The 25,659-nt window shown below is 45.1% G+C and overlaps 1 protein-coding gene across 5 annotated transcripts in view; it reads right to left on the bottom strand.

Moving 5' to 3' along the window:
• Positions 1–25,659, bottom strand: part of LOC118316914 (IQ motif and SEC7 domain-containing protein 1-like) — a 78,000-nt gene that overhangs the window by 36,872 nt on the left and 15,469 nt on the right. For 2 of the 5 annotated variants that reach the window (XM_035645196.2, XM_047331047.1), the window contains exon 2: positions 22,333–22,440. The exons of 1 other annotated variant lie outside the window; for it this stretch is intronic. In XM_035645196.2, the coding sequence (XP_035501089.2) occupies positions 22,333–22,440 (108 nt within the window). Of the gene's footprint in view, positions 1–1,989; positions 2,756–10,703; positions 10,912–22,332; positions 22,441–25,659 lie in introns of those variants that run through there. 2 more of the 5 variants (XM_047331042.1, XM_047331045.1) reach the window with 2 other exon arrangements.

Below are 25,659 nucleotides of genomic sequence, written 5' to 3'. Positions count from 1 at the left end.
CGTTCGGTCCCACTGTGTGTATGGCTACACTTGGGCCCACGTCCAACAATCACACTGCTCTCAATGGGAAGGCCACGCGGAGGGAGGGTGAGCCCCAGTTCAGCAGCTGGGAGAGGCTGGTTTGAGTTACTACACTGACCAATGCTCTGACAACAAGTCCCTCTGTCCTGGGATACAATTTTTAATATGTCATACTGAAGCCAGAGCAATGTAATGAGTTACGCCCAGTGACCAAGATATTCCAGTAATGAGTAAGTAATGAGCTGCTCTCACAGTAATGTGGAAAAAGAAAAGAACACAGCGAGATCGGCAGTCAGCCGCAGTCAGAAAATGATTATTTAATAGTAATTCGTTATTTAAAACAAAGTAGACCAGGCACCTCTAAATCTGCCATGTATTAAACCATTTTCATATTCATTGTGACTAAGTATTTTTAAAGCAATCGTACTTTAAGCTCAACGCAGATGAACAGCTCTTTCATTGTGTTATTGTTGTTGTAGAGGTTTTTCAGTGCATATGCTTTTTTTCTCTGCTTTTTTTTTGCTTGCCCTAAACCAAATTGCCTCTGGGATTCATAAAGTTGTATTGTATTGAATTTTACACCTTTAGAAGTCTGTGATTTGACACACTCAAAAATAACCATCAGTCTGTCTAAAAGGATCTAAAAGGTTATAATAAACAGTCACTTGGTTCTGCGGTCACCCCTCTACAGCTGCGGGGATTCCCTGATGACTACGTTCAAAGAAGAGTTGCCAGCTAAATAGGCGATGTATTATTAATGAATCATGGACATACTGTATCCCCCCCCCCCCCCCCCCCCAGAATGCTAACGCTTTCTGAAGACAAACCGTGAACGCACTCGCATATAGAGCTGCGACAGGAGGCAGGTGCCTCTGGTTCACACATAAAACATCTCGCATGAGAGTTCAGAGGGAAACTCTGCGAACACAACCGGTAAGAGGCTTCCTGGTGTAGCAGGAAGATAATGGACCAAAAATGACTGTAGCTCCAACATCTGGTATTTCTACCGTGTGCTGCATTAGAGGAACGAAACAATTCTTGCTGCTTGAAATACACATGTGAGATTACAGAGCACCAGACACATGGCAAGGTAAGGTTAAAGTGAAAAGCATCCCATGCTTGTGTGTGTGTGTGTGTGTGTGTGTGTGTGTGTAATGTGGAGCGTCAGAACTGTTTTTTATCGTGATAGGCAGTAAAACACGTTTTTTTATGGTCTCAACAGAGCGGCAGGGGGATGGGGCGAGTAATTTACACACAGTGTGACAGAGGAGGACGGTGCACCTTCGGGACATACCTGAAGGCTGCAAAAAACAACAACACAAGTCAGAGTTGAAACCTCTGTTATGTTGCATTCAATTAAAAAGGAAACAAATGATCGACAACATATTTTGCATCCTCGGATTTGACGCTGTTCTTTGCAAGAGTCATTGAGTTAAATCTGATGACGTGACTGGCATGTTGCGGTGAAAGACGACTGAATCCCCAAGCACATTAGAGATTCATGAACTCCAAAATTCGGTGTGAGCTGCAAAGCTGCCAGACTCAGTGATCAGGCGTAGATTATGCAGTAGGTGAAAGGTGAACGAGGAACGGGGGGCAGAGATGAATGAATGCAGTCACAACCAGGTCGTCTCCATCTTTCCAAGAGCGCCGACGCTAAACAGACAGCTGAGAATCCTCCCGAGTGCCGAGTCGCTTGACCAAGTGTTTTTACAAAATAACAGCTGTAACCACGTTCGCTCTAAGTAAATCGATAATGGCTCAACCACCCCTGAGTAATGTCCCCTTCAGTCAGCCAGCGTGTCAGCCTGCAGAGCCCAGCACATCACTTTCTCTCTTAATCAGCCACGTTCGGTGAAGTAAATCCCAGCGTCTGTTTTGAACACACCGACCCACATCAACAAGCTGACACCACGTAGTGAAGCCGAACATGGTCGCACATCACAAACGATTTTGTTTTAAACGTACCTCTTATAAAAGTTGTTGTGTGGGTGCAAACACAGCACATGCCAGTAATCCAGGCAAAACGCTTTGAACTTCCACATCCTCAGCTCAGACAATCAACAGGGCAGAACAGCGGTGGGATTCCACAACATTAACAGGCACCATGGCACGGGAAGCACAGGACCCTGCTCGTTTGTTTCAGCCAGCGTATTCCTCTGCCTGGGCGTTGGGACCGTCCTCCTCCGGAGCTCCAGCCTCGCCACTGCCACTGGATGACAGCCTGAGTGGTTTCAACCCGCCCAGAACGACCACATCGATACTGGACCTGTTTCAGTCATCACCAAAACCCAGAAAGCCAGGAATCCTCTAGAGGACCGATCTGGACCCAGTGTCGATGCTCGGGATCCACCTCCAAAATAACACTCCACATCGGCTGCTTTGGCTCCGTTTCAGCAGCTATCCAGGTCAGTCAGTCTGTCCTCTGTGCCGGTCGCTGCTCACAGTGCGTCAGCCCAGGATCCTCTGAGACAGCATGGCTACATCTGAGGCTCTGCACCGCTCCAGCAGGCACAGGTACTGGAATGTGTGGCGGCCAGGGACGAGGAGGAATCCTCCAAAACTCACAGGGATCATTAGTGGCCTCCTCTTCTATCTCCTCCTCTTCCTCTGAGGACCAACTTTCTAATAAGCAGAGAGACTGGCTCACTTCTTTCGCTCAAAGCCCATCCTCCTGAACCTTCTCTCCTCCTATCTCGGTCCCCTTCTCCCGATCCTCTCCCTCTTGCTCTCTCTGATTCCCTCTTACAGCCGCTGCCATCCACACAGGACCTCCCAGAAATGTGCCGACTCCGGTTGCTGGGCAACACCACCATACTACTGAAGCTTCAAATGGAAGCCTCGCAGAGCAGCCCGCGATTGGTCGGCTATTCAGCGGGGAGGGGCTGCTGCAATGTTGTACGACCGCATGAGTTTAAACACACGATTTGTTCAAATAAATATGAGCTTGACGTGTTCTCATGTTTTGTCAGTGTCTGGTAAAGAGACAGACAATTCTGCTCTATTTGACTCATCAAGGTCACGGGGAGCATTACAGAATATGCAACTGCTTGAGCAGATTTTTTAGTTACGGTCAATGGAGCGATTCATGAAGTGAATGAAATGGTGAGGCTGAGATATGAATGGCAGAGGCATGCAGAGAGAATATGGTGAAATTCGATTTCTGTACATAAGAAGACAAGCATGTCAAATCTGAATCAAAGAAGTGTCTGTCTTCCTTTGGAAACATGTTCGAATGACCTGCAGAGCTTAGAAAAGCAGAAAGATTTTATACACAAGCTGTTGCTGTCTTTTCTTGCAGAGGGGGGGGGCGACACGCACAGTGCTGCTCTGTCTCTGACCGAGATGCGGTGCCACACTGCAGTGCCACCCAGTCCCAGCCGTCATGGGAGAGGGGTGTGGAGGGGCCTCTCATCAATATTCAGCCACTGGTCCAAAACACAGAAACACTGAAAATGCTGCATATTTACACAAACAAGAATGACTCGCGTATGCAAACACAATGACACAGGTAAACAAACATGCATTACTTCGTGTGCATATTTGCACACCGATTGGTATAGTTAGATCTGTTTCGTCTGACAAGTCGTCTCCACATGACTCTTTTCACACGCACAATATGGGCTTCCTCTGTTTTCCCAAGCCAAGACATAGAAAGGCCAGAGCAGCACAAAGGCTTTACTGAGCGCCTGTGGGAATTAATCTACACACCATTCATCGACCTTTTGTCACAACTCGGGCCTCCTGATTTACAAACATCTCACAGAACATGACCACACACTGGCAGACTCTTTATCTGTTGCGCTTCCTCCTCATTTGCCTCAATGAAAAATCTCCGCAAAATAACATTTTACGTTCGCCCTTCATTATTTCTAAATGCACATTATGTTGCTGTTCCTCATGGAGAACCCTTCTAGTTCCTCCTCTTTCTAATTCCACGTGAAGTTGCCTTCGGTGGAGAGTGTGTGAGACTGTTTCTGTGAGCACAACATACTGGAGTCTATCAAAGGCAAAGAGGAGCAATTACTGCAGCACCAACTGGCATTTAACACAGATGGCTCTGATTCAAGCGCACGTGACCGGCTATTATTTATTTTTTTGTAGGATAAAGACCTGAGAAAGTGTGTTCGCAAAAAAAACAACAGGATATGATTTAATGAGTAGATACAATGGTTGTTTCTGCTCGGCGTGCACTGGTATGTCCCCGCGTGTGGTGAACTGGTGTGTGTGTGTGAACTGCCCCGCTTAATGAACATTCTTTCCACTCGCATGCCTCCACCTACACTTAACTTTCACTAGCTCAGAGTAAATACACGCGGGACGCCAGCATTTTTCAGTGTTTGACAGGGGAGCTGTGTCGACAGCGACAGATTACTCACTACCACTTGTTTTATTCTAGAGACATTTTTCACCTTTAAAAAAAATAGGGCTGGAAGCAAAAGACAATATGGGCAGATGGGGCTAACGTGTCAAAGATGCTTGATGGATTCAGCATTAGACATTGCAGCAACATGGTCCAGGACTCATCCCAGTCACAATTATTTTTGATTCTCTTTCCCACTATTTTGTTGTCATTATAATCCCTTCAGAGGTCAGAGTCAAGGTCAGTTATCACATTGGTCACATAAAGCTACCAAGCATGTGTTTGAAAGTCAGAAATTGTGGAAACCTTCCAGTGAGGATGACATATGTCTTTTGTTCTCGACTAAGATCCCCATGGGACGGCAGGAGGATCAATATGAATCCACCCTCCTTCCTAATCAAAAGGCTATAAAACGACAGACAATCATATCTGCTCGGCCATCGATCTAAATAAATGATCTCATGTGAAAAAGCCTTGTGGCAAGCTCTTATAGTCTCCATGTTGCTGCCGCACCACACTCCAGTTCACAGATACAGGCGGTGTGATGAGCAATACAGAGCAGGGAGCCCTGCGACTGTCCCAGTCACTCACTGATACGCTGCCCTGGGAATTTCAACATGACCTGCTCCGAGCCAGAGACGTGCAGACAATACGCACTTCAACAGAACCCGGCCTGCTGCAGAAACTGGTGAGACGGTATATGAAACGGAGTTGAATGAAAAGGGGACGGGGAGGGAGACAAACTCAGGGCAAGGAGGTAAAACATTGTAAGAACATCCAATAAGATGACACTTATAGGTTGACCCTAAAAAAAAGCAGAAACTTCATTATAACCTTGACTTTTTGTCGGCCCTGTTGGGTCATCCTGAACCTGGAAACTGATCACGTCAAAAATGGGATGAAAGACGATATGAGGACATACATGGAGACAAGCATGTGGCGATGAGCATAGGAGATTATAATAACCTTCATAGATCACAGAGAAATACTTAAAAGGTCGAATGTATGCTGTATTAAAAAGATCCATGACGACGACATCACGATGACTAGGATACAGAAGAAGACGTGCTCATCATGTCAGTGTGAAGGACGGCCTCTCTCAAAGCATGTGTTGGAAAAGTTCACCCCCTGGTGGACGATTGGAGAAGCTCCCATGCTTTCGCAGCAGTTTGATGTGATCGGGGGAACGAGGAGTCTGACAGGCATGCTGATTCACTCGGAGGACATAAACACAATACACAATGGAAATCTATTCATGTCCCATTCATACTGCATACGAGGAGCATTCAATAACTAGCAGGCCTCCGATCTCTGGGGGCAAATTTGGACATTTTGGGTCTGTGGTTAACCGCAGTTTATGACAGCTAAATGGAAAATGCAGATGAATGTGCACACGAGAATGACTTGCGAGACTGATTTATACAGTCAAATGTCAACTCTTTGCACATGTGCCCGTCTGATATGACACAGTCGTGCTTCCCTTTTCGGTTTCTGGGTGAAAACCAAATTCCTGCAGTGAGCAGGGCGAGACCAACACTGGCAAAGAGGGAGGCCCAGAAGCTCGGGACGATCTCACCAGCCAGCATGTTGGTTTACAATGCTACAGGGCAGAACGTTTCACAGGGGAGATCTGGGGATATCATCTTGCATGAAAGTTAGCACAGTTTGAATGAGTACAAGCGCCTACATCACAGAGACTGTAGTGTACAGTACAGCTGTTTAGCCGCAAGCCAGGAGGCAGCCATGCAGAGGATCGGCAGAGGAGATGAAACGGCAGAGAAGAAGGAGGAGGCTGAGGAGATAAAACCAAGAGGAGAGAAATAAAGAGACGGCGAGGACAAGGAGGGGAGAGAGATCCATAATAACAGCAGACTCACTCCTCCAGCTTTGGCTTTGTGTTGAAGGAGAAAGCACAAGCAGAGACAAACGGTGAGGCGGAGAAAAGGGGAACAAAAGAGGGGAGGAAAAAAACCACATCCTCTGTGGCTGGTTGGAGGTGGAACCTATAGTCCTCGGTCTCTGGCAGCTACTCTCGGGCCTTTTCATAACCTTGAGGGGGGAACTGATGAACAGCGTCGCCTTCCCTGAGGAGGAGGGAAGAAGCACCAGCGCAGCGCACATGTCAAACAGAGCCGGAAGTATTTGTCAAACCACCCAAGTCTCCTGTGTACCCTCTCAGATAATCACATGAATAACAAGGCTCGTTGAACTGCATAACTGAGCCACTGTTAACACACATGACTGTTTAAAATAGATATGAATCACAAGTCTAGTACAAAGTAAGCAAACACAGCGCCTACAGAAAGTCCAGAGTCATGACGGTGAAAAAACATACATAGACAGAATATACGGTGTAAGCATGAGTCATTCAATGTGCCAGATAACATGATGTCTTGGTTCTGTTGTTATATAACACCGTAGCTGACAAACATATCCTCATATTTGCTTTTATTTCCGCCAGAGGAACAAAATGTTCCGGAGAGGCTTCCTTTTTTTCTAATGCACCCAACTCTCTCCTCTGCGCTGTCGCTTCTGATGCTGCTGTTGGCAAAGGCAGGGGCTTATTATGGGCTGTTCCGAACCACGGACGCACCAGAACCGGCTACTCCCCCCTGAAGAAACTTTAACCCACTGAGATGTTCCCCCCTGGGAGCACGTCGACGCCCATTGGAGGATAATCCTCACACATGGCCGATATACGGCTCCAGCTGCCAAGTCAGCCACTTCGGTGCCAGCGTACAGACGAACAGCTGCTGGTGTTTGAGCGTGCAAATGACGGCCTGCGAGCCGACCGCGCTCAGCCTGCGCGTCGTTTGTGCTATTTTGGCAAAAGGCAAAAATGCCACTGTAGCACTGATGTCTAAAATGGCACGGCAGACTGCTTTACGGTCGCGTCTCGTGTTACACCCTTGTGATTTGTGAGCCTCGTGTAATCGATTCTCATCTGTTCATGATCTGTTATTCTAAAGTGTGATCAACTGGAGTGTGTCCAATTTGTTGGTCTGTGAACACCGGCCGATGGAGCGGGAGAGGTGATCTCAGGTCCTGTGTCTGTCGTTAAGAAGGAGTCAAGCAGTCAATAAATGAGCTTTACAGTTCTTGGTATAGAAACTGAATAATGATGGTGCTAGAGTGACTGTATGGTTGTGTCCATTTTTAGTCATTTGTGACAGTGGACAGCTACTGTAGCTAGACAAGTGAAAATTCGAAGGGTTATTATGATGACAGGCCTGTACGTCACGTACCCCTGGTGTACACGAGTGATTCACTTCCTGCTCTGTAGCATTGTGCCCTCCGTCCACTGATGCTACATGAACTGACAAGCATGTTCTATGCCAGCCCACGTGCTGGCAGTGCCATGTGTTGTTTGTTAGCGGTAGGTGTCTTATGTAATAGCAGCATATATCCTACAGTTGCTGTCTGCAGTGGAGGCACATTCAGAGTTGTGCCCGAGCACACACACACACACACACACACACACACTGCTGCTGTCAGGCGCTCAGGCTCAAAGTGGAGGAATGTCCTGTCAGTGCCGTATACAGCTCTGCTGACGCACTCCCTTTTTCATCAGCACTGGCATCACTTGAACAGGGGCATCGTATAAAGAAGCTCTCGGCCAATCATGGGAAATGGGCATTCCTGCTGTAACGGCGTCATGGTATGAATGTCCTGGGAGAATGCGTGACATTATCTCTATGACGGGTAAAGCTCACTGATTGTTCGAGAGTCCATCTTGTCCGTGCAGCGTTACACACGCTCAGCATGGTAAGTACAGAAAAGTGATTAAGAATCCCAGAGATATATATCAAACCTCCTGCATGGTAATGTCATGGATAACAGGATTACCAATCATTGTTTTTAATAAAAAGAAGTCTGCCCACCTCAACTCAAAAACACACCTTCCACCATCAGGAATTACATAAATTAGCATATTATTAGAAGGCAGTTATTCCTCTTTCATGAACCAAGCCAGGTTAACAACCACTGAAGAATGAAGAAGGTCAGAGACACTGGTGAAAAGCAGCTACCGACCCACGACACAAGAAAAAAGACAGTCACAGCCCCTCGGACAAAACCAACTCACAGCCTGTGGATTTTGCAAAACATGCAGATTTAGTTCTAGTTGGTTAAAATCTTGGTTTTACACCAAATGTTATTATCTTGTTTTATGCTGTGTTAACATACACTACACCCCCCTGTTGTGTTTTCCATGCAGTGCTCTGCACCAGTAAACTGTATGACAGCCAATTACCTAAACTCTCTGTCAAATGGCTTAACACATGACTGCACATTAACAGATATGATTACTTAAGATAAGCGCCTCAGTTGTTCCAACTCCGACTTGCCTTGTACACATTTTTTAAGGGCAACGGATATGATAAAAGTTGTACATGTACAGTTGTATTTCGTGCAAGGAGTATTCAACCCAAGGCAACCTCTGCATCCCTTCAGGCCAGAGAAGTGAAGTGTAGTATCTTTAAAGGCCAAGAAAGCCTGTGGCAAAACTCAAGTCTCGTCCTGCTCTTGGCCTTCCAGTGTAATAGGCATTAGGATTGGGATTCCAGAGGAGATGGGGGGCTGCCAGCGATGATGCAATGACATTTTAAAGAGAAAATCATCATCATCCTCATCCTGCTCAGATCCTAATCAAAGTACTAGTACATAGTACTGGCCAGACACTGGGGGGCCTCGGCCAACATATTCATATCAGTCTGCAGCACCACTCCTCTGTCCTCTGACAACAACAGAAAACGTTTCACAAAGTCATTGATTTTCAACACACTTTCACCTTCCTGCGCTCTGCTCCTCGGCCACGTGACTTTCTGTGGTTAAAGGTTTCCTTGGACTAAGGCTGTGAGGAAACAGTGGGGAAATAAATCAGCCACTATCTCCCTACCACAGACAGATGGAAATGTTCAATAGTCTGTTATGCAATAACAAAAACAGAATCAATCATTTAATTAAAATCCTAATAGCTGGTACAGTAAAGGAACTTGAGAATCTGCGGGATGTATTCCTGCGTTCGTGTGTGTGTTGCACACACGGAAACGAGGCAGAGATTTAAGCCAGTGAATGGCAGAGGCGGATTGCCTGTGAAGGACTCAGTGGAGACCCGTGAAGGTCTCATATTCATTAAGATGACTGATCCCCATGTATGGTATTAGATCATGACATGACAGGGTAATTCAGCTCGACGCTATGCAGCAGCTGGTAAGTACATGTGTGAAAAAGTGTTCACGTACATGGTTTTCACTTGCAGCGTTGTACAGGAATCAGAGGCACCAACGTGAGGCCGACTACACACACTACGATAAGAGCAACACACTTGAATGTGCCTCTGCTGAGAAATAAAGAAGCAGAATGCTTATTCAGCTGAATACTGACACAGTGTTGTGTACTCAGCAAGGTTGGATTGTGCGCAGAAAATGCTTGTACAGCACTACGCCAAAAATACAAACGCTGGCCAACATGACTTCCAAAACACAACACAATATAATTTTGTCCTTCTTGAATCCGCGTGGAAACCGATTTACTGAAGGAGGGGACGCGAGCTTTCCACACAGACAGTAGGACTCATCGCCAGCCCAAAAATAACAGCTCAGACCCAACCGCATTTGACACACACACACACACACACACACACACACACACACACACACACACACACACACACACACACACACACACACACACACACACACACACACACACACACACACACACACACACACACACACACACACACACACACACACACACACACACACACACACACTGTACCAATCGCACACGAGAACACCCTCACACCCACAAATAAACGGCAGAAGCTGTGAGGAACTCATGTGCCCTGTAAGACATGTCACAGCATCATCCGGTAACGACTCATTCTTCCAGCCCCCAAAGGCTCTAAAAACCAATCGTTCACAAGACTCTGTGGTGATTTCAGTCATACTGTACAAGGCTCGCAGATAAAACAAAAGCAACAATCCGGTTCAGTCACTTTGTAAAAAGACGCATGTTATTGATTGATCCTGTTGAAATTTGAGCATCTCATTCACACAAAAACAAACCGCCTCGCCGCCCCTCCCCATGAGAGAGACATTGTTTACTAAGAGCACTGGGAGGGAACATGAGAGCACAGAGCACGGTCTGGATGCCATAGGTGACTCAGCAAAGACACTGGAGAGGCAGACACTCCGTGTTTTCCGCCTCCTCTCACTCGACTGCCGTCTCCATGAATGGGAGCTACGCTGCTGCCGCCCAAGCTGGCGAGCCCACCTGTCTGTCTGCCTCCTTCACGGGCGAACATGCTACTCACATGTCGTAGAGCCGGTAACCCATGGCAGAGCCTGGTCTGCTCGGGTCTCGTGTTCGCCGGGGATCCGTGCTGCTCACCACGGCGCGCCACACGCTTGGCTTGTCCATCCTGTGCTGCTGGTCAATGGGACTCGACGGTGGGACGGCGTGTGTGCACACACAGGCTCACTCACATTCACTCTCCCTCTCCCTCCCAGTCACAAACGCTGGCTGCCAGAGAGAGCAGCTCGTGTGATGTAACAAGGAGCGTCCAAGATGCTGGCGGCTGGTGGGGGAGGGCTGGTGATGGTGATGGAGGAGGAGGAGGGGGGGGTGGTGGAGGGAGTGTCACAGAGCCCAGAAGCTAAAGGAGCTCTCTGGTAAACACTGGTCAGAAGCCTTTGTATGAAAGCGTGGTTGATGATGGCTTTGTCTCTCCTAAGGTGACATTGCCAGGTGGAGGCTGCCACTGCAACATTAATGAACGAGAGCACAACCTGCAGGAGAGCTGCAGGGAGACAATACTGCTCCTCATAAACACAGGGAAGCATCTGCATGTCCCTGTTTCCACCCTCTTATCTGCTCTCAGTAGTACGGTCCTCAGCAAGGCCACACGATTGGCTCCTTGGTCTCCATAGAAACAGGAGGATGTGTCAGAGGTAAGGCTCATTATCATGCCTTCTCTCTCCCTCCTTTCCCATTTCTCTTCTTCTCACATACTCACCCCACAACCCACCCTTTCCATATTTCTGCCTCTCCTGCAATCAATGCACTTTTCTCTGTGGTGTCTTTCAAAACGCAAAAGGCTTTTTCCAGTCAAATGAGGAGAATGGTGCAATCAGCAAAAGATGCTGCGTGGCTCTGTGGTTCATTATATCTGCAGAAAAAGGGAACTGCAGAAAAGAAATGAAAGAGAGACAAAAAACAATATTTCTTAAAAAATCACAAATAATCAGATGGTGCTGTGCTTCAGCTCTTTGTATCGCCAGTCACACAAAGTTAGTGAAGTGGAAACTATGGGGCTTGCATACACGTTGCATCATAACACAAATGTTGCCAAGACCAGATAGAAATATTACATACTAATCAACATTACATTACAAAAGCAGTGAAAATATACACAAAATGTAGATGGTGTACAGTATATTGTAGCTCCTACAATGCTTAATATGTGTGTATATATATATACACACACACATATGTATAAATATATAGTTTATACACACAAAAAATGTAAAAATGATGTTGACACCTTCACCAGGTAATTGCATTCAAAGCAGGACGTCACACACACACACACACACACACACACACACACACACACACACACACACACACACACACACACACACACACACACACACACACACACACACACACACACACACACACACACACACACACACACACACACACACACACACACACACACACACACACACACACCAGGCTAAAGACAGAAACCCTGGGCTGATATCTCTCATTCTCCAGGGGAGGATGCGTTTCATCGCAGCCAGACTTGATGGCACGCGGCGCTGTTGATATATCGAGTGTTAACGTGAGGGTGACTAGTGCTGTCGCACCTTTTTGTTAATGAACTTGTGTAGCTGTTAATTGCATGCATGCATCATCTCACTGCAATTACACTGGCTATGTAGACTCTAATCATAACGCACGAGTGCTGATCTCTCCAGCTCTGACACGCACCTGTCTGCTTCACTGTGTACACATGTTCACTCATGTGTGCCTGTCTGCAGAAACTCTTTGTTACCTGGGACTCCGTCATCGTCCATTAATCCATATCAACATATCCACAAAACAGGGTTTCTCAACAAAAACAACAACTGGTCAGCGTGCTGTGGTCCTGCTGCCCTGATTAATGCTTACGTATTGAATCCTTTCAGACACAAGCCATGGTACCCGCTGTAGTGTACACATCTCAAAATATGCTGATAGCTAAGGAAATTAAAGAGACTGTCCACAGGAAGATACACCCTCATTTGAATATCCCCAAGAACAAACATCTGGTTTTTAATTAACACAATTCACATTTCTATTTAACAATTTCAGTGGCAGGACAAACTGGAGACTGCAGCCACTAACTAGCAGTAAAACTCAACGTCCATTCTACCAAAGCCTAACAAGTTATTTAACCTCCAGCTTTATCCTGGTCCTTCTTTTAGAAAATTCCACCTTGTGTACATATTATTGTGCTCCGTGAAAAGGCTGTGTGGCAACGTTGAGCTCCACTCTGTACACACTTGAGTGTGTGTCGGCAAACCTCGAGCAGAGTGTTGGCAATCAGGGCACACGCAGACACAGAGGAGCAGCGTGTCGGGCAAGATGCTCTTTCAAATTGACAGATAACCTTGAATTCATGGTTTCAGCGACACAACCGAAGAGCTCAGGCATTGATGCATCTCCACTCATGTACACACAAGCGGAACAAAAACAAGCACACACACACAGGTAGTTTTATTGTGTGGTCTAGTGTGGCCTTTAGAGATGTACAAAATACTGCAAACGCTGGGCTTCTTGTGCCAACCGCCCTGCTCTCCTCTGTCACCATATGGCCCCTTTTATTTCAGCGAGCCCTGGTGCATGATGTGGGCTGTTGGACTGTAGGAAGAGGATTTTGTTCAGGACTGCATGCAAAGGACTTTCCAGCCCGGCACCCCATAGCGGACGTACAGACAGATAACACATGTCAGGTCACAGCACAACAAGTTCTGCACTCCTCAAATTCTCACAGTCACAATGCAGCACTCTGTTCCCATGAAAGTGCATTCTGTCTTTCCTCTGTTTTTTGTGCCGGCTATAGCTTTACTTGGATCTTATCAAGCGGCTTCAACCTGATAAGAACCTGCATCTGTTCAGAGTGCAGTGTTTTGTACGTGTCTGCACGATCAGTGGGGAACAACAGTCCTGTCGGACGTGTCTGTCCCAAACACTGGGAGGCATTATTTTGTCGTCACCTAAGCTGCTCTGCAGGGGGGCTGTCTCCGCTCATGAGACTTCAGCCTATTTCAAACACATCAGAGGGCGAGAGAGAGAGAGAGAGAGAGAGAGAGAGAGAGAGAGAGAGAGAGAGAGAGAGAGAGAGAGAGAGAGAGAGAGAGAGAGAGACAGAGAGAGAGAGAGAGAGAGAGAGACACACAGACAGAGAGCAATAGAAACTTCACACCACAAGATGGCGGTACACCACCTCTTCTGAATGAGCGAACTCCACCGTGACGTGATCAATACCATTACTGAGGATGGGAAAACATTTCCCTCAGGAGGTTTACTGTCAGGACACACGTGACCGACCAAGTGTGGCAGAGCGTTCGACTGCACCAAGGCTCAGGAACTAACCTACATGTGCTCTGTTTGTGGGCTTTTATCACGACAAACGCCACACCCCATGTTTCCTTCAGTTCTTTCAGCTTTGCTGGGTTTTCAGTTTTTCAGTAACCAGCTTAAAATAACAACAACTATAAAGGTTTTGTTTCCACGAAAACATTTTGCCAAGCGCAAAATTAGTGTCAGCAGCTGGAAAAACTGACCTGCCCCCCGTGACAGTGACCTCCACACTCGACTCTGGAGACGAGAGGTGAGGGGTTTAGCTTCCCTGCCGTTTTTCCATGTAACAACGCAGCGCAGCCTCTTCTGTCTCTCTCTGGCAGAGGAGACGTCGCGCTGTGCAAAGGCTCCTTCTGTCACCGACTTGGCCGAGGGCCTTAGAACATCAGAGGCGGGAGACAGACGAGCCCTTCATCGCGGGCTCAAACAAAGAGCCGTCTCTCTGCCTCTCACTTGTGAAGTACTGCCGGAGCCGTTTCTTGACCCCTCGGGCCGCCGCCATTGCTCTTCGCTGCCATCAAGTCAGACGTCTCGATAAGCTGAAGTCAATGATACTGATGTGAAGCTGTAGCTGACCCAACACCCCAGCAGAGACCATAACCTCCCAATAATGTCGTTTTTTGCAATTCCAAAACATTAACACAGTATTTGCTGCAACAAAATTGGCCCAGTATTTATAATATTGGGAAATTACTGGTTTCTGCAAAAACAAGGTTAACCCAATAATGTAATAACCTACAGTTAATGTAATTATTTATTGGTACAGAGATAATTACATTACCACAAAGTTATTACATAATTGGCTTTTATTACATTTTTGATGGAGTTAAGAGGAATTTTTTTTATACATTTTGGGTAATAATTACTCATGCTGCAGTGTCAATACTGATGCATCAGTTTGTAAGGGGGATTTTCTGTTATAGCTGGTCAGTTTATTTAACTTTATAGAGTCAAGTAGTTCCCATCTACCCAGTCAGACCCTTCAAAGGGGTCACAGAATAAATCTGAGGTTTTGGAAAATTATATAATTTTTGTTTCATATACAGTAGAGTCTTAATCTGAAAAGCAACTAATACTGTATCCTCTGGGCTCATACAGTGTTGAGAAGTGAAAAAAATAGGTTTTGTTTTTTTTCCCCAATATACTGCCTGTGAATCTGGTGATTTAGTATTTACTATGCCATCAATGTGCCAGGTAACACATCCAAACGCAAGATGAAAAGCAGGTCCAGAGCTCCTTTATTGGGTTGTGCTGCTGTTGTGTTTCTCATTTGTACACTATGGCTCGTGAAGAAATAATAAATATATTCTCGTAATCTAGTCCCTCTGTCATCAGCTTTTTCTGCTCCTCGCTCGCAGAAGATCCTCCATATATGAGGGGATCATACATTCAGCAGCAGCAGCAGCAGCATGTTGTTAATATATCATATAAACAGGCAAATCCCCCCTGTTGAGCACTAGAGCTGAAAAAGCAGCTGACAACAAGCGATCATGATGCTCTCCAATTTTTATTTCCTGTGAAAACAGTGTGCTGCTCCTTGCTTCCTCGCCTCATCCCTGTGAGCCGTCCCTCTGCTTGATCTGAGCAGTGATACAGAACTACGGAATTTCAAATGCCGAGTCCCGTCAGACCGGGAGACAGGTGTGAAGCGCTCCGAGCGCGCTTTTGCCAGATATTGCTGTAGCGCGGAGCTGAAGGGAAGATTAGATAGGTGAAATAGTTGCTTCTCACTCATCTCTCACTACATCTAATAACCAGGGAAATGACAATGGGTTAAAGAGTGAGAAAACAGATGCTCCGAGGTGTTTTCACTGGGCTGGATGTGCATCAGTTGCGCTTGTATCGCCTAAAGGTTCAATCTCATCCCACTGGTGTCACACATGATGCCGTCTTGAAGCGTGACACGTGAACATGTGGCTACACACCGGAGTCGTTTCATTACAGCTGAAGTTACATTCACCAGAGGCATGTTGTACTCGTTTAACCTCGCCGGAAACACAAAACGCTTTCCTTTGGAGCACCAAGTGTTTTTTCTTCATTTCATAATAAGGCCATGTCTGTAGCTTCTTTAAATCACTATTGTTTAGTCAGGTTTATTACACAATGTCCTCTTGTGTTTGTAGGCCTGCAAAATACAATTATTTATATTTTTATTGAGTTTCTAAACTACAAAAGGCCAAAATTAAAATCAAAATACATAAATATTAAATATTCAAAGTTATAAAACAGAGGAAAACAGCTGATATTTACATTTGACAAGAAGGAACCAGTGTTTAGTTTTTTCTTTACATGATAAACGATTGTATTGATTTATCAGTTGACTTTTTGGCAAATACATTTTTTATCAAGTAATTAATCAACTTGACAACTTGTTTCAGTTATATTTAGCATTTTTTAGCATTTTCTATATAAAACATTTTCAATCAATATTATAACTAAATGATGACTTGAAACATTTGGTAGGATTTACAGATCAAATTTGACTGAAAGAGGAAAAGCTGAATGTAAGATTAGTAGACACAAGACAAACAAAGTGTATGTATGTAATCATTTTGTAGTGGCAACAACAAAATATTATCAGTGATACATTTTGGTACAACATCATTTTCAATCTATCTAATCTCTTTAAACTGTTAATGTGTGATGTGGCTGTCTGAATACAAAACAACAATGGTACACACCCACGCACGCACGCACGCACACACGCGCGCAAATACACACATTCAGACATTCAGGCGTGAAGTGAAAGGCACATGGTACAAAGAGCCTCACATCCTCTTCCATCACTCAAAGCAACTTACGATAAGCTACATGGCCTGTATACGCCCTCCAGAATCAGAACCGTGTGTTTCCAGTGATCCGGCTGAGGAGCCCGTAATTTACTCTCAGAGAATGTGATGACGACACAGAAGCTGGGAGCTTCAAAGACAACGGAGAGCTTTTCCCAAGAGTTCAAACACAGTACGGAAGTGGGCCCTCTGTTTCATAGGCCTATTAAATCATTGTGCACTTGCAATTTCCCATCTGTTGGAATCAACACTTTACAATACCAACAGGAGCAAATAAAAAGGACCAATAAAGACAGAATTCATATAACTGGCTGAATGTTATAGGAGGTGGAAGTTGCTTCTTTTTAAAAAAAATAAAAAAACTTCTTCCCCCACGAGAACCTCTCCTTCACCTACTGTATGAAGGAGACTGTTTGCTGCCACATACAATGAATGTCTACTCTGTGTAAATGACCTCAGATAGCGTAAAGGCCTTACACAGGGGGAGCGCAGTGGAAAACACAACAGCCACATTTCAGTGCTAAGAAATCACAGCAATCATACTGCTGCATGTGTCACTCATCACCGTTGCAGCTCCATCACTGGCTCATGAGCTGCTGAGCCACCTTCAGCAAATAACACGCCGGCAGGCTGGGGGTCTGACATCCTGAAGAGGCAGTGCCATTCCCATGAATCAATAGGCTCTGCAGTGGTATTATTATTATTAGAGGGCCAGGAGATAATCACAGGTCCCGTTCTGAAAGAGTCATTCGCCATAATGAAGATCATAAAGCATCTGAATTATTTATATCCATTAGATGGAGCTCCTGGTTAGGATCTGTTCTAATGGTCAGATGCCACATCAGAGCGCTTTACGACCTTTGGATAATACCTGTGGGGGCCTCATAAGACGGGAGGCGGGGCTGCACGTGCACTTTCAGCAGGATTTACACTTCACTTAAGACCGCCGAGCTTTACTTCTACCTTCCCCAAAGCCCCTGCCTGTATCTATTAATCACATCAGACGTGCCCTCTTAATTAAAGAGACAATAGAAAGAGGCTCTAGACAAACAAAGTAAGAGAAGGTGGGGGAACATCTTATTTATTTATCTAAGTGTCCATAGCCATGACAGGCAGCGGTTGATGATTAACAGAGAATACTGAACAGCAGATATTTCGGGGGGGGAGAAAGAGGATATCTGGAGAGAAGAAAAAAAGAATCAAAAGACGCGGGAGAGCTTCTTGGCTATTTTAAAAAACTCATCCAGCCTTGAACTGGGAGTGATCAGACCACAGAGGTCTTAACTGTGGACAGGCCTGAACGAGAAGGCAGCTGCAGGCAGTTTACACAGTAACTACTGCACAGGGCATCACTCCCTTCAGTTAAACAGTTCACGTAGTTGTTATTACTGAGGAACTGGCACAGTTGAGCTGGTTGTACTTCATCCATTGATGAGGTCATTTACATTCCTAAAATCGTAAAAACTGCTTCTGAACCATCTCTATTCAAGTTGCCGGTCATAAAAAATTCAGATTCCTTACCCCTCTGTAAACTGTACAGATACAATTACCCTTTCACCCAAGTGGCTGCAATTGTTGCATCCCTATTGGTTGACTGCTCCACTGTCACCCTCTCCTCCTGCTCTCACCTCTCACTGCTGCACAGCGCTCGACAGTGACGGCAATAAGAGCAGGAGGACAGTTGAAATCAAAGAGCCAGAAGACATTAAAACAGTCATAAGAACAGGGCGATTTTTCACAGAGGAGATTCCTTTTATATTGGAACGCCTACGCACCAGTATGGGAGAAGATGTCAGAGGAGGACATTGGGACATAATTGAAGGGGTGGACGATAAAAGGACAAAGAACGTAAAAATTTAAATGGGAGAACTTCACAGACTTCATAATCAATTGTAATATAGACGGGCACAGAGCCCGAAAATTAGAGAGTTGAGTAGCCTAAAGCTCCAGTTAGAGCAAATTCGACCAGGGCCTCTGCAACCTAGGAGTTGTGATCCTGCCCTATTTGCAGAATTTAATTTCTTTATTTTGTGGCAATACTTTACAGCTGAATCTATTACACATCCTGGGCGTTATTGTATTTTTGTGGCTGGTCCTGATATTGATATTTTGATGGACCAATAGAAACAGTTTTTAACAAAAGCAACAATCTCGATATGAATCTATTAGATTTGTGGCGTTTTGTTTCTTGACACATGCTGAGCTGGACATTGAAAAATCAACTTGTCAATGCTCGCTGGTGAACAAACTGTTCTCCATGATCTAGTTTGGCATTTCTCTACTGCAGGTTTTTTGTTGCTTATCAAATGACATAAATGTCGATACTGATATATTTGCAATAAGCTTGTACAATCTGAATTGCCTCCCCAATTTGCTGGTTTTGTGATTTATCACACTGTAAATTGAAAAATCGTTGCATTCTGTACTCATAGTTGGACAATGATTGGCATTTCTCACTATTGTATCACAGTTTGTAGAAAAGAAGAAAGTCTGCGGATTGATCAAAAATGAAAAGACCTGTATGCACAGAGACAAACGTGAGGACATCAAGTAAAAGAGCAGACTGCAGGTGTACATAAACACACTCAGCGGGAATCCACACAAATAAAGCTCCTGTGGTGTGTAACGGTAACACATCCGTCTTGTCTGGCGGTAGTAAAAGTTTCTGGCAGGAGTTTCTTCTCGATTTACTACGCTGCCACTACAGACCACTTGCTTTACTCTCCTTAATATCGTAATTGTTTGGCATAGTTACACTACAGGTTACATTTAACTGTTTATGTTCGGGGTGTATGTAGAACTGACCGAGGAAAATTATGAAAGGTTGCTTTGCTTGCTCACGTTCTGTCCAGGACTTGTCACTGTTGTCATGGAGTAAACATTCATTTGTACAGCACATTCACAATCATTTCTTAAAGTTCTTCACATTCTTTAATTTCTATTAATTCATTTTTTCACTATCTTAACATTTATCTGTATCATGCACCACGTTTTATTTTTGCAGTGTTTTATTGCCAGCCACTTACTGACAGACTGTGTTAGTAAGCAATGCACGCGAGTCAAGAATGGAAAGACATTAAACTCCTTGAGGGTTCGTTAATTTGATGCAGGTTCAAAGAGGGGTCAGGTTATCTGCCCCCTCTGTTCTGGTTCAGATATTCTATTGCACGAGATCCATTGCATTCCAATAATTCAACAGTGATGGTATTTACTCATGTGAGTCACATTAACATTTCGCTGTCCAAGGTACTGAATCCCACCAGCCAATGGAACCTAATTTCCTCTCCCCATTCACACCTGGACCAGCATTAGAATCACTCGTGACATATTTGTGGTGATATTCAATTTTTGATACAGTTCCATGTCTAGTTTGTGGTCGTACTGTTGTTGTTCTCATGTTGCTCATTTACTCATTTCCACTTAGTGGCAGGATCATCAGAACCAGCGGTCCAACAAATACCTCATTAGCCAACTATTTATTCAAAAATGCACATTCAGGCATGAGGAAATTAAAACATAGTTATTAACTTAAATCTAATTATCGACTAAAATCTAAGCTGTTCCAGTGCCTTTGAATAACTACATCTGATAATATGATACTTCAAGAGACAAAAGAGAAAAGTCAAGAAAAATAAACCACAGGAGCAACTATTCAAGTCGATCCCTGGGGTGCGCTTCTGCTAATACAGCCGCAGCTGGTCTGCTTGCTCCGAATGTGAGTGGTCGACCCCGAGATCGCCCCCAACTATGGCATTAAACATGTTGAGCGATCCGGTTCACTCTGTGAACAACACCAAAGTTTCCCCATCAACTCCCGATATCTTCTTTAACCCGGTTTCCAGAGTCTGCAGGAATCATTACTGGAACTTTTAGACAATGACAGCATCTAAATTGAAAATAACAGAGGCTTAAAATAACTGGGCCGCAATAACCAAATGCAAGTCGCATTTGACTCTTTCCAGCAGACAATGTGCTAACTACAACAACTTATAATTAAAGTTTCATTCCAAATTTTCTCCCATCTAAATCCAGTACACACTGGAGGGCATTGGCACGGCACCTCGCAAATGGCACAATGATTAATATTTCACTTCCTCCCTTCCTGTTGGTGCCACACAAACAAAAATACAGCCACAGAGATCAATCATCCACGAGAGCCTCACGCAGCCACACCGCTGCAGTAAAAAATAATTACCGAATGTGAAAAATGTTGTTTTGTGGCGACTCGGTGGTCGCCAGTGCAAACCACATAACTGCAACATCCTGGATTCAAATCTGGCCCAGGACCTTTGCATGTCATGTCAAGTGAACTTCCTGTCAGCTAAAGGAAACGCGTGTGTGAGAGTGTGTGTGTCCCTTGCACTACTCACATTCATTTTCAGTCTTTCAAACTGGCTAGAAAGGTAGAATAAGGACTCTCTTGTTTGTGATCATACATCTGGAGCACAAAACAACCATCTGAGCTAAATCTGCAGAGGTCAGATAGAGTATTTTCACAGGGGCACGTTCCCTCGCGCTGTCATCAGTTGGTAATGAGCTGATGGCAACAGTGTGCCTGTGTGAGTCGGGTAAGCAGCACAAAGGGAAGTAAACAATCCTGCTGAGCTGGAGAGGGAAACAATCAACCTCTGATCACAGCCATCATCTTGTTTACAGTCATGATCCATTTAACGTATTAGCTTTCAGCTGTGCTCGGAAATTACTTACAGAGCAACAATCACACGGAGACAAATGGAGAGAGAGAGAGCACAAACGAGCGAGGTATTAATCAGAGAGAAAAGGCACAAATCCTCATTTCTGTGAGGTAACCAAAGACTGAAACCAACCCACAGATCCTCCCTCCCTCTCCTCCAAAACTTCTGAACACTGCTCTTCAAAAATAGAACACATTACCACCATGCACTGGGATTTATTTTGGGGCTGCACATGAGCCAAAAGTGGGATATGGATTAGGCGCACATGGCTTTTTGATGATGAAGCACGCAGCAGTGGGAGGCGTCTTTGAAACTCTCTCCAGCCTTTTGAAGCCCCCTAAGTCTGTCCCAGAGATGCGACTGTGTGCTCAGCTCGCCTCGTTTGTTGAGGGGCCGTCTCGAAGCTCCGCGCTCGGCGCGAGCTGATGGGTGAGCAGCGATGAAGGCTCATATTCAAAGGGATAATATATTTCATTAAGGATACGCTTAATGATGTCCTCTTACAGTGCGTTTGGCCACTGGGGGTTCATTGTACACACCAGAAAACAACAGTGAAGCACCAAAACTGCTGTGTCACAAAAAGCCGATGACTGTGGAACAGTTGCAAAGAGTGAAACCATCAGGACGCAGCACAGTTTGCGAGTTGTCCCGACGGATGCATCTGCCACAGAGACGCTAATAAGCCGGGGGGTGATAGGAGCCGTGAAGACAAGATCAAGACAGGGAGAACACTTGCTTCCACAGAGATGGAAATGAAGTGATGTTCATCATGGGGAAAAAAACTCAGCATTAAGGACGCAATCATAAAAACAACATCTCACTGTACCCAAAGGAAGCAGATTTCCACTTGTGGCAGGGGACGACTCTTCTGCAGCCCGCAGACACTGACCTCCCGGCATTCTCTGTGACTTCGACAGGTAGGGGGGCGTGTCTCCTGCAGAAGGACAAACTGAATTATAAGAGGACACACACTCACACATGTCCTCAGATTTCTTTTACAAAAAAATATACATATTTATTTCCTATTCTATGACAAGTGGCAGGCACAAAAAAAGAAACAGACCACTTTTTAAATTAAAGGTATATAATACAATTTAGGGAGAAAAGAAAAGAAAAAACACTTACGACCAAAGAAAAGGAGACAAGTGAAAGGTTTCTTTGTCTGCGTGACTTCACACTTGAACAGCTTTGCCCTCCTCTGATCATTGTTAAGTAACGTCCCATCCCCTTGTATTCTCATCTGTTATTTGTAAGGGTTTTCACTGGTTGTCGCCTTTGGGCTGCTTGCCCCACGACAGGCCAGGCACATTTCTCAGTCTGTCAACTATGCAGTTAAACACTGATGACCTACTGTACACATCTCTCACAGGACCTGGAGGTCTTCATCAAAAACATACAGTACAGCTCCACAGAGGCTCAAGCCTATAATGATAAAGACCTACAGGTAAAGTCTGCGTGTTAAAAATGATTAACTGCTCAGTGTCCAATCAAATAAAACCATATTCCCAATATTCCGTGTAAATTACAGTCCTGCATTTTTTAAAAGCATTTATACCAGAAATGTATCCTTCATTCCTTGACACAGCTTCAACTCAGTCTCTTTATAAAAAACTTTAAAAATCCACCGCTGAGGCTGTGTATGATATCAGTGGCTAATTGTGTCATGGCTGCTGCGATTGGCCGCTGTTTCGGCATAATGAATTATTAACAAATAAAGAAAAAACATGCTAATCCCTCTGCTCTGGCTGTGTTGGGAGCTGTGAACCTTGAATCAGTCTACCATTTGTTACGACCACATTGTGCTGCTGAGACTCAGAACTCGTTTCAGACCGGTGCAATGACATAAACACGGGTCATTAAAGCACCGGCACTTCTTTTCCACCAGGGAGAAATGCTCTGCGATTTAAAAACCCCTATCATTCGTCACTTAATTCCTGTGTTTTGTGAACAGAGCCCGTTCGAGACCTGACGCCCAGTTTGCTTTGAAAGGAACTCGCACAAGGACGAAGGTGGCAGGCAAGCAGAGGTGGAGTCCTGCCCGTCGATGTTAAGCGTTGCTCTCCATGGCAACAGGAGATGCTGAATGACACAGGAGAGGATAATAGGTTTGTGTGATCCCTGCAGAGGGCTCCGGCTGCGGGTGAGAGACGGCACCAGACGGGTCCTGAATGGTCCAACGCCTGTCGCCTCTCGTCCCCGCAGATAAATATCAGTTCATCCGCCCTGACACGTACCATCGCTGCACCAGAGGACTGGCCAGCTCTTTTCTAGGTTAGATTTATGTGTGAATAAATTACAGTCCACACAATGTTGCTGTTTAAGAGAAATGTCCTGCCTGCAGGTAGAAAACTGCAGCTCCAAAGCTATTTCAGCAAACACCTCATCTGTTAGAAGCAAAAGATGTTGCATGAGTACAGTCTCTTCGGTCCAATTCAAAAGCAAATGGTTATTCTTGTAGTATCGCTGGCGTTGTGCTTCATGAATGATCGCACACAATCCAGTTGCGGTAAATACAATGACAAGTTGGGCCTGAATTCATTTTCGAATTGATTGGAAACACTTTGCTTATTGGTGTTCTACAGAGACACACTCTTAAAGAGGCTTTAACCTCCACAACAACAGCCCAGCAAAGCTCTATTTTCTCCACTGTCATTCTCCACAATAACAAGGAGGCTTTATAATCCCTGCTGCTTCCCCAACTCTCTGTGGAACATTACAGGGAAATAAAAGGCCGCCGACCCTCTGCAGAATACCTCCAGTCAGTCACTATACAGTTCTTTGTGCGTGGGACCACACATGTTCAAAAAAAGAAGAATATGCACTGCTCAGAAAGCCCACAGTCATGGACCCTGTGCATTTTCGATTAGCCTCTCCGTCCTCAGACATATAAAACAAGTGCCATCCATCTGAACACACTCAAGATCACCAGGCACAAGCAAACAGGTATAAACACCAGGAGCACAAATGGACTTTCAAAAAACTGCTCAGTAACAGACAAGAGCACTTTCATCCTTCACTGCCATTACAGTCGGCGTGATAAAGTGTCAAACTGCTCCTCGGCCGTGGGCTTGTGTCATGTGCTGGTCTGGGTTTTATGCTCGGCAAGAGAACTAAAAGAGTGAGAGAGCGTCTTATCGTGAGACGCTCGCTGAAGAACAATCCAATAGAAGCAGGTCACGGAGGCTGTTGAGCGTCTGCCGAACTCAGCCAGGTTCTAATCATGTCTGAATGAAGCCATCCATATTGATTAGAGAAAAGCAGACCAATTAAACACCGCCATGTTGTTGTCCCTCTCTCATTAGTGACTGAGTGTGTATGTGAGAGACACACACACACACACACACACACACACACACACACACACACACACACACACACACACACACACACACACACACACACACACACACACACACACACACACACACACACACACACACACACACACACACACACACACACACACACACACACACACACACACACACACACACACACACACACACACACACACTTCTATCAAACCAGTGCAGAGCAATCCTTCGGGAGCAGGGTTTATTTATTTATACCGCTGTGCCAAGTTCAGGGGCTATTCCATTATTAATGATAATGAATCCTACCAAGCCATGTAACACAGCAAATGACACAAATGTTAAAACAGCCAGTGCTCAGTAGCGTCATGGTGTGACATGTTAACAGGGTGAGAGATGTAAGCGACTGTAAGTCTGCCGTGTGTTGTCAGCAGAATGCGGCGCTGGCAGCTGCCGCGGTTTTAAACAGCTCCCAGCTCCGATACGAAGGAGAACTCTGTGCCAGAGATAAACCATGCGACTGATTTACTGTAAATTCAGAGAGAGAGAGAGAGAGAGAAATTCACAGTGACGCTCACAGCAATTTTTAAACTGGCTGCTGCTTCATTTTAAAGAACATGCTTCTGAATATTTAAAAAATGATACTATAAGCGTATCATGGGGAAAGCGTGAGCGGCGGTGGCATACAGGGAGTTTTCACTGAAGCTAACTGCTCTGTTTGGTGTAGTGAGGCAAGGAAAGGCCATAATATTTTCTGTCTGATAGGCACCTGAACACCAACTTGTGGAATTTAATTCTATTGAATGCTTAAAGAGTCAACAGACAACTTTCACGCCCCTAGT

This window comes from Scophthalmus maximus, chromosome 3 (genome assembly GCF_022379125.1).
Source record: "Scophthalmus maximus strain ysfricsl-2021 chromosome 3, ASM2237912v1, whole genome shotgun sequence".
Classification (NCBI taxonomy): domain Eukaryota; kingdom Metazoa; phylum Chordata; class Actinopteri; order Pleuronectiformes; family Scophthalmidae; genus Scophthalmus; species Scophthalmus maximus.
This window is presented reverse-complemented; position numbering and strand designations above follow the sequence as displayed.